This window comes from Anser cygnoides, chromosome 9, assembly GCF_040182565.1.
Source record: "Anser cygnoides isolate HZ-2024a breed goose chromosome 9, Taihu_goose_T2T_genome, whole genome shotgun sequence".
Lineage (NCBI taxonomy): Eukaryota > Metazoa > Chordata > Aves > Anseriformes > Anatidae > Anser > Anser cygnoides.
This window is the reverse complement of record NC_089881.1, coordinates 27145685-27155474: the sequence shown is the minus strand read 5'-3', so window position 1 is coordinate 27155474 and position 9790 is coordinate 27145685. Positions and strand designations below refer to the sequence as shown.

General features: G+C 46.2%; 1 protein-coding gene across 2 annotated transcripts; it reads left to right on the top strand.

Annotated features, from left to right (window-relative positions):
• The first annotated feature begins 3996 nt into the window (after positions 1-3996).
• LOC106047686 (tubulin alpha-3 chain) lies at positions 3997-9282 on the top strand. Of its 2 annotated transcripts, XM_067002772.1 has the most exons (6): positions 3997-4158; positions 5366-5471; positions 5569-5791; positions 6314-6462; positions 7313-7993; positions 8887-9282. In XM_067002772.1, the coding sequence occupies exons 2-6, from the start codon at positions 5469-5471 to the stop codon at positions 9190-9192; spliced, it is 1362 nt and encodes a 453-aa protein (XP_066858873.1). In that variant the 5' UTR covers positions 3997-4158; positions 5366-5468; the 3' UTR covers positions 9193-9282. The 2 variants fall into 2 exon arrangements, with proteins under 2 accessions (XP_066858873.1, XP_047915271.1); XM_048059314.2 differs by lacking the exon at positions 5366-5471 and having other exon boundaries at positions 3999-4158.
• The last annotated feature ends 508 nt before the right edge of the window (positions 9283-9790 follow it).

Here is a 9790-nt window from a genome sequence, read left to right as displayed (position 1 = left end):
GCTCCTCGAAGACAGTTTTTTCTCCATCTTTTGTTCCCTCTGCCACAATGATGATAATCTGGATAATGATCTATTGTACAAGACTTAATAAATTATGCCCGAGTTTAACAAAAAAAAAAGCTTGAGAGGGAAAAAAATGGTTATTTTGATTCCAATGCCTTCCTGTCCAATCTTGACTGAAAGTACATTGAAATAAAGGAGGACTTCTGGCTGTATTTGGCAAGTAAGGAGGGGCAGTGGTGTGGCTCTCTATATTAGAGTGTTTTGATGCTGTTGAGCTCAGGGTTGGAAATGAAAAGGTAGAGTTCTTGTGGATAAGGATCAGAGGGTTGGCCAACAAGGCAGACATCCTGGTGGGGGTCTGTTAAAGACCGCCAAACCAGGATGAAGAGATGGCTGAGGCATTCTATAAGCAGCTGGTGGTAGTCACTCAATTGCCAGCGCTTGTCCTCATGGGAGACTTTAACTTCCCAGACATATGCTGGAAATACAATACAGCCCTGAAGAAGCAGTCTAGGAGGTTCCTGGAGTGCATGTAAGACATCTTCCTGACTCAGATGGTTACTGAGCGTATCAGGGGGTGCCCTGCTAGACTTGCTGTACCCAGAGAAGGACTGGTGGGAGATGTGGTGGTTGGGAGCTGTCTTGGGCAGAGTGACCATGACATGGTAGAGTTCTCTATTCTTGGTGAAGTCAGGAGCAGGGGTCAGTAAAACTGCTACCTTGGACTTCCAGAGGGCTGACTTTGAACTGTTCAGGACCCTGGTAGGGAGGGTCCCTTGGGAGTCAGTCCTCAAGGGCAGAGGGATCCAGGAAGGCTGGATGCTCCTCAAGAAGTAAGTCTTCAAGGCACAGGAGCAGGCTGTCCCCGTGTGCTGTAAGATGAACTGGGAGGCAAGAAGACTGATGTGGCTGAATAGGGGACTTTTGCTGAGTCTCTGGAAGAAAAAGAGAGTTTATGTCCAGTGGAAGAAGGGGCAGACAACTCAGAGAGAGTACATGGAAGTTGCCAGCATATGCAGAGAAAAAAACAGGAAGGCCAAACCCCACTATGAGCTCAACCTGGCCACTATGGTCAGGGATAATAAAAAATGTTTTTTATAAATATATTAATGGCAAGAGGAGGGCCAAAGAGAATCTCTCTTCTTTACCGGATGCAGGGGGGAACATGACTACAGAGAATAAGAAAAAGGCTGAGGTTCTTCACGACTTCTTTGCACGTCTTTACTAGCCAGACCACTTATCCTCAGGGTACTCATCCTCCTGACCTGGAAGTCTGGGATGAAGAGCGGAAGAGCCCTCCCACAGTTCAGATGGAAACAGAGACCTGCCGCTCCACCTGGACTGCCACAAGTCCATGGGGCCAGATGGGATTCACCCGAGAACGCTAAGGGAGTTGGCGGATGTGATTGCTGGGCTGCTTTCCATCATCTGTCAGCGGTCTTGGTCATCTGGAGAGATCCCGGACAACTGGAGACTTGCTAATGTGACACCCATCTATAAGAAGGGTTGTACGGAGGACCCAGGGAACTACAGGACTGTCAGCCTGACCCCGGTGCAGGAAAGGTGATGGAACACGTCATCTTGAATGCAATCACGCAGCATATGCAGGACAACCAGGGGATCAGGCCCAGTCAGCATGGGTTCATGAAAAGCAAGTCCTGCCTGATCAGTATCATCTCCTATGACCGGGTGACCTGCCTGGTGGATGAGATAAAGTCTGTTGACATAGTCTACCTAGACTTCACCAAGGTCTTTGACGTGGTCTCCCATAGTATTCTCCTGGAGAAGCTGGCCGCCCATGGCTTCGACAGGTACATGCTTTGCTCAGTTAAAAATAGCTGGATGGCCAGGCCCAGAGAGTAGTGGTAGATGGAATTAAATCCAGCTGGCGACCAGTCACGAGTGGTGTTCCCCAGTGTTGGGGCCCATCCTTTTTAACATCTTTATTGATGATTTGGATGAGGGAATTGAGTGCACCCTCAGTAAGTTTGCAGATGACACCAAGCTGGGGGGAAGTGTCAGTCTGCCAGAGGGTAGGGAGGGCCTGAAGAGGAACCTGGACAAGATGGGTTGATGGGCGGAGGCCAATGGGATGAGGTTCAACATGGCTAAGTGCAAGGTCCTGCCCGTTGGCCCCAACAACCCCATGTAGCTCTATAGGCTTGGGGGAGAGTGGCTGGAAAGCTGTGCAGAGGAAAAGGATCTCGGGGTGCTGATTAATGCTCACCTGAACATGAGCTGGCAGTATGCCCAGCTGGCCAAGAAGGTCAATGGCATCCTGGCTTGTTATCAGGAATAGTGTAGCCAGCAGGACCAGGGAGGTGATTGTCCCCTTGTATTCTGCTCTAGTGAGGTCACACCTCAAGTACTGTGTTCAGTTTTGGGCCCCTCAGCACAAGAAGGACATCGAGGCCCTGGAGCATGTCTAGAGAAGGGCTACGAAGCTGGTGCAGGGCCTGGAACACAAGTCCTATGAGGAGCAGCTGATTTAGTCTGGAGACAAGGAGGTCAGGGGACACATTATCGCTCTCTACAACTACCTGAAAGGAAGTTGTGGGGAGGTGGAGGTCAGCCTCTTCCCTCAGGTAACTAGTGATAGGACTAGGGGGAATGGCCTCAAGTTGTGCCAGGGGAGGTTCAGGTTAGAAATTGGGAGACGTTTCTTCTTAGAAAGAGCAGTCAGACATTGGGACGGGTTGCCCAGGGAGGTGCTGGAGTCACTGTCCCTGGGGGTGTTCAAGGAAAGGTCAGACACGGAGCATGGGGACATGGTTTAGTGGGTGACATTGGTGGTACGGGGGTGGTTGGGCCACATGATCTTGAAGGTCTTTTCCAACCTTAACGATACTATGATTCTACGATTCCCTTGTCCTATTAGTTAGAACTAACATTATTGAAAAAGCGCAGCCAGCAGGTCGAGAGAGGTGATTCTCCCCCTCTCGTTGAGCCCCCACCTGGAGCACCACATTCAGCTCTGGGGCCCGCAGCGCAACAACCACACGGAACTGTTGTAGCAGGTCCCAAGGAGGGCCACGAGGACGATCAGAGTTCTGGAGCGCCTCTCCTATGAAGGCCGGCTGAAAGAGCTGGGGGCGGTTCAGCCTGGAGAAGAGAAGGCTCTGGGGAGACCTGATAGCAGTCTTCCAGTACTTAGAGGGAAGATGGGGGAGGGACTCTCTATCAGAGTGTAGTGACAGGACAAGGGGCAGTGGTTTATAACTGAAAGAGATTTAGATGAGATATAAGGAAGAAATTCCTCACTGTGAGGGTTGCGAAGCACTGAACAGATTGCCCAGAGAAGCTGTGGATGCCCCATCCCTGGCACTGTTCAAAGCCAGTCCGGAGGAGACTGGGCAGCCTGGTCTGATGGGAGGTGCCCCTGCCTTCCTGTGATTTTGTTAATACAGGGGGATCAAACTTTTGACTGTTAAAAAAGAAGGAAAGAAAACAACAACAGGGGTAGCAAGGCAGACCCTCCAGAGCACAACTGAACGTACACATTTCAAGCTGGATACGCGAAGCTGGATGCCCAGGTACCTGCCTTTTCTGCTGAGAGGGATTTCTCCGCCCGGTTCGTGGCTGCGCGCCGCCCTGCTGAGAGGCACCGGCCCTCCTGCCGCCTCCAAACGGCCGCCGCAGAAGCGTGCTCCAGCGACGCCCGCGCTCCGCAGCCGGCCCCACTTCCGGCCATTCGCCCCGGCAGCCTCCAGACTGCTGCGAGCGTAGGCGCGCGCGGCGAGCCCGCGCTAGGACCTCCGCTGCTGCCTCAGCGCAGGCGGCAGCCCGAGCCCGCCCTGAGGCGACTCCTCGAGCCCTCAGCCCGCGCTGCACGCAGCGCCTCGGCCCGCGCCGACACGCCCACGTCCCCGTTCAGCAGAGCTCAAGCCCGCCCCCTGCAACCACCCCGACTCGCGCTCTCAAGCGAGCACGTGGCAGTCATCGCCCCACGTGGGCATATCAGCACACTCGGCTAATCAGCGGTCTCCATTCGCCTTTGGAGCGCGCGGGTAACAGCCAATGGGAAGCCAGCGCGCGAAGCCGAGGGGATCGAGGCGGTTACTCGGCGGTTACTCGGCGGCAGTTGGCGGTGATCGGCGGGAGGTGGTGGACGCGGTCTTGTGCAGTCGAGGCTCCTGAGCTTGGCCAGGCAACATGGTGGGGAGCGAGACGCTCGCGGCTGGGAGGAGGCAGGGAATTTGGGAGCGCTTCTGCTGCGGCGGGTCTGGGGAGCTTAGGATTACGCCTACCATGGCGGGGCTTGCAGAGAGCCGCCCTGTGGAGTCCCCACAGTAGCAGTAAGGCGGGAGGGCTGGGGGCGGGGAGGAGGGAGGTGGCTGTAAGTTAACAGGTCAAGGCAGGCGATGTGCAGGAACTGGCCGGTGGCTAACGGGACAAGCCGCGTGGAAATGTAACGAAAGGCTGTTTATAGCGGCCGCCTCGCTGTCGGCGCGGTGGGGAGAAGGTGGCAGCTGAGGGGTAGACTACACCCGCCTGAGGTGAGAGGCGGCGGGAAAGCGCAAGACAACAGCCAAGCATTTCGTTCTGCCGTTTCGTGGCTGCGAGCTTCAGAGCTTCCGAGGGTCGCAGGCAGCCACTCGGAGGAGAGGGGGTTGGCCCGCAGCCAGCCATGTGGCACGGCTGCCTGCGCAGGGGCCGGGCTGCGGGGTGGTGCCTGGCGCCTGCTGCTCCCGCTCTGAGGCGCGTGGTGCAAACGTGCTAGGGAGCTGGAGACGAGCAGCACAAAGCCTTCAGAAACTTGGTGCTAACCGAATGAAGCGGAAATAAGTGCGGAGTCAGCCTCGCTGGCAACGGGTTAATGCCAGAACTCCCTGAGTGAGAATACAAACGTGGAGTCAAGGATACAAGCTTTGATGAAGCTGTGAAGAAAAGAGGAGTGTAGGCACCCTACCATTTATTTTCCATCTCTGCTTTTTCCTAGATACACTGTAATACTACGCTAGGGTAACAGTTTATCTCAGTCTCAGATGTAAGACAAAATTGAGATTTTTGAGAGATTAAACGTGTGGCATGCTTACACAGGTGATTTAGCAGGGGAGCTCAAAGACGTATGGATTTCCAGGCACTAGATAACTTTATTGCAAAGGAAAACATACTAAAAGGTTTGATGTGGGAAAGATTCTTGCAACATTGCCCAGTACATCGTTGGCAATAAATCAAGGAAATTTGGGGTTATTATATAAAAAAAGTCTTTCAAAACCAAGGAAAGGTGGAAAAGAGACTAGACGATATTAAAGATAAAATATACGTGCAGCATGGTAAGGGATGATAATATTGCATTCATCCTATGTGTTCATAGAGACTATGTAGTCTCTAAGGTTCTACAACATTCTCGATATCATAGTCCAGATCAACTGAGGCGAGTAGAATCTTGTCAGCAGGAGACAACTTGATCAGTGCGATTGTCACTTGAGAGCAACTGGGGAATACTGCAGCAGAGAAGGATCATGGTAACATAACCCACAGATTACTGGTTATTGGGAGAGTGAAATCTAGAAGATGGGTAGATCCATATTTCATTATCATTGTTCTATTTTTAATTTTCAGCGTGAATGCATATCTATCCACGTTGGTCAGGCTGGTGTTCAGATTGGCAATGCGTGCTGGGAATTGTATTGTCTTGAACATGGGATCCAGCCTGATGGTCAAATGCCCAGCGATAAAACTATTGGAGGTGGAGATGATTCATTTAATACTTTCTTCAGTGAGACAGGAGCTGGTAAACATGTTCCCAGAGCAGTGTTTGTGGACCTAGAACCAACTGTAGTTGGTATGTACCCAACATGTACGTCATTGTGAAACCACTCCTTTCCCTGCAGACATTTCTGTATATTCAGAACACTACAGATTCTAAAAGATGTATACTTGGATGCTGCTTTGATGTTTTAAATTACTGTTATTTGAAAGAAATGAAATAATGATATACGGGGAACATTTGGGAGACATTTGAACTTTTTTGCAGTCTGTGGATAATCTTCCCAAACTGCTACATGACATCCAGAGCTGAGTTTCGTTTAATTGCTATCTAGAATATGTCCATGCCTGTGATATAGTTCTCTGAGTTACCTCCGTGTTCCCAGATGCACATAATGCTCTGAGTGCCTGCTGTTTTCCTCTACACAAAGGGGCTGAAGTTATGCCAACTTCTTACACTAGTCAGACAAGCTGCATGTAGTCACAGATGCTGTCTACACTCTTTTGATATGTGCATTTACTTAGTATTTCACTGCTAGGCAGCATGCATAGAACTGAACAGTTAGATTTCATGTTGGCATATTGTGTTTATTTGTAGATGAAGTACGTACAGGTACATATAGGCAGTTATTTCATCCTGAGCAGCTCATTACTGGGAAAGAAGATGCAGCTAATAATTATGCTAGAGGCCACTATACCATTGGAAAAGAGATTGTTGATCTAGTGCTAGACCGCATTCGCAAACTGGTAAGAGTTCATGCTGCAAGTCATGCAGTTATTTAAAATAATTGATACACCTTTATAGCTATCTATAACTGTGATTTGCCACTTGTTTTTTTTAATCACTTATCCATTAAAAATAAAAAAATTTTAAAAAAAGTCTTCCCGCCTCCCCCTTTTGAGTTAAATAAAAATTTGGTCAATAAAACTTAAAGCTTCTTAGTATCTGAAACATCATTACTTGAAGGCATTCTAAGGATACCTCAGAAACATAAAATCATTAAACAAGCATGGTCATATTGTTGTACTTATTTGCTTTGTTATTTTCAACTTGAATTGCATCCTTATGTGTCAAGCAAAATATTTCCAGTACCTGAACCTCAGGTTTTGGTTGAAAGCTCAGAAATTTCAAGTATTTTTCTAGTTTTTTAATATCCTGATGTATTGTGAGAAACTCACATAGTACAGCATGATTCAAAGTGAAATAGCGATTGTCTATCTAAAATTATAAAATACTGGTTTTCAATACCTAATTGCTACTTGCTGCCACGTAGAGTAGAATCTGTTCCCAAAACTGTAACCCAGCTGTGATTTATAATAACTTTTCACAGTGGTGTACAGCTGCTCTTGCTTACAGTAGTGTTAAAATGACATCAAAGTCAACGTTGCTACTTTTAAATGTGAAAATACTCTATTCAGAATAAGGTATGCAGTGTCACTGGTAGTTCTGAGTAAAAGATAAGCAAAGAAAAAAGTTCACCTTTTAAAACTAAAAGAATTAGGAAATAATTGATTTGGTATGCTTATTTTAATATTACCCTCTCCAGAATCATCAATAACTTTTCTTTCTCTCCCACTTTTTTCTGCCCCATTATAGGCTGATCTGTGCACAGGACTGCAAGGTTTCCTTATCTTTCACAGTTTTGGAGGAGGCACTGGTTCAGGGTTTGCATCTCTGCTCATGGAAAGGCTCTCTGTTGACTATGGAAAGAAATCTAAACTAGAGTTTGCAATTTATCCAGCGCCTCAGGTTTCCACTGCTGTAGTGGAACCTTACAATTCAATTTTAACTACCCACACAACACTGGAGCATTCGGACTGTGCATTTATGGTAGATAATGAAGCCATTTACGATATATGTCGTCGCAACCTTGACATAGAACGTCCTACTTATACCAATTTAAACCGACTAATTGGGCAAATTGTTTCATCCATCACCGCTTCACTGCGTTTTGATGGAGCCCTCAACGTAGATCTCACTGAATTTCAAACTAACCTTGTTCCATACCCACGAATCCATTTCCCCCTGGTTACATATGCTCCTGTCATCTCTGCTGAAAAAGCGTACCATGAGCAGTTATCTGTGGCTGAAATTACCAATGCTTGTTTTGAACCAGCTAATCAGATGGTAAAATGTGACCCTCGCCATGGCAAATATATGGCCTGCTGTATGTTATATAGAGGTGACGTCGTGCCTAAGGATGTTAATGCAGCTATTGCTACTATCAAGACTAAACGTACCATTCAGTTTGTGGATTGGTGCCCAACTGGATTCAAGGTACATAAATAACTTAGGAAGTGCTTGATGTTTAAAATACTAGGAATTGCATAGTATTTAGATGTGATGGTCATTTTACAATGTTGTAATGTCCCTGTTAGCGAACTGCTTACATTTCAGACTATATTCTTAAGTATAAATCCAAGATACTGCAGCACAGATGAAAATTCTGTACCAAGTTATAGATTAGCTATCAGTTTTTATAGCAACAGGCAATATTGAGTATCTGAAAGCAATTTAAAAACGGGTACAAAAAAAGAATGTCAGATTTTTCTGCAAGTCTTCAAAAACCTAGGTAATTCTGTATAGAGAAAGTATAGGTAAACCTCAAGCAACTGTAGAAACACCATAGTAAGTTATCACATAGTAGTTCAGTTTAGTAACTTCCCAACAACGTTTTTGAGATACCTTAAAATGAGAGAAGCTGTCGATTTGGGGGTCTGTACTGTGATGACAGAAGTTCTATGGCACCTGGCTTCTATCACTAGGGCAAATCTTCTGTGTTGTTCTTGTTAACAATGTCAAGATGGCTGACAACGTCACCTTGCAGATAAACGATCAATCCTTCTAGCTACTGTCAGTACATTCAGGACTTGACCAGATTCGTATGTTCTACTTAAGAGTCCAGTAAGCTCTTACTATCAATTATTTCTTCTAGGGCCCTTCCACAATCATTTGTGTGACTTATGCATTATAATCTGGTGAAAAAATTCCGTAGTCCAACCTAATATTGTCCCAATTTTAATTTGATCAGATCCTGAATTAGGATTTAGTTAAATATGCTCAGGAAATGCAAAATAATTCGAAGCTATTTGTTCATAACCATGATGTCCATTATTAACAGAAATGTCTTTAACTCTTCCCACTCAAAGTTTTCATCTGTTTCCTTGAAGGTGGGCATTAACTATCAGCCTCCAACTGTGGTGCCAGGTGGTGACCTTGCAAAGGTGCAGCGGGCTGTGTGTATGCTGAGTAATACAACTGCTATTGCTGAAGCATGGGCTCGCCTTGACCACAAATTTGATCTCATGTATGCGAAACGTGCCTTCGTACATTGGTATGTTGGGGAAGGAATGGAGGAAGGAGAATTTTCTGAAGCCCGTGAAGATTTGGCTGCGCTTGAGAAAGATTATGAAGAAGTTGGGGTAGACTCAGTAGAGGCAGAGGCTGAAGAAGGAGATGAATATTTAGAAAACTGAAATCTGGAAAACTATATTCAGCAAAAACAACAACAAATTGCAGAACCCTGTTCACTTGTTTGATTGTTTTCAAATAAAGTTTTAAAGGTTCTTCCTTTTTCTTCATTACTATTTATATATGTAGTCACTATTTAAGGACCACATGAAACTGCAATTTTGGTAGCATCTAGTCATGTGCAAGCTAAAGATAAAATCAGGAAATTATATAGAATTTCCTGTGATCCTGAAGCGTTTTGTGACAAACTTTTATTTTTGGTTTTGCACAGGCAGGAAACTTCTTTTCGTTAAAGGATTAATGGGTGTTATTCCAAGCCTGTCTCTATATAATAGACAGAAACCTGATATTAAGGATATCATCCCTTTGAAGCTAGCTTCACAGAAGACACAAAAAATAAGTTATTGTATTCATGTAATTTATCTAACTGTAGTTATGGCACGTGCCATTACAGTTTTGATTTGAACCAGCACTTGGTACCAGTATACTTGCTAGCAGGACAGAACTTGATACCTTGAAAAATAAAAACATGAAAATGGAGAGACTATGCAGACAAAACGTAAAATTTTCTGACAAGCGTGCCTCCCTGCATTCAATTCCCTT

Bases quoted from the DNA above. Each gene is read 5' to 3' on its own strand.
- LOC106047686 (XM_067002772.1), top strand. The intron at 5,792-6,313 runs GTATGTACCCAA...GTTTATTTGTAG, and splicing joins CCTAGAACCAACTGTAGTTG to ATGAAGTACGTACAGGTACA. The intron at 6,463-7,312 runs GTAAGAGTTCAT...GCCCCATTATAG, and splicing joins TAGACCGCATTCGCAAACTG to GCTGATCTGTGCACAGGACT.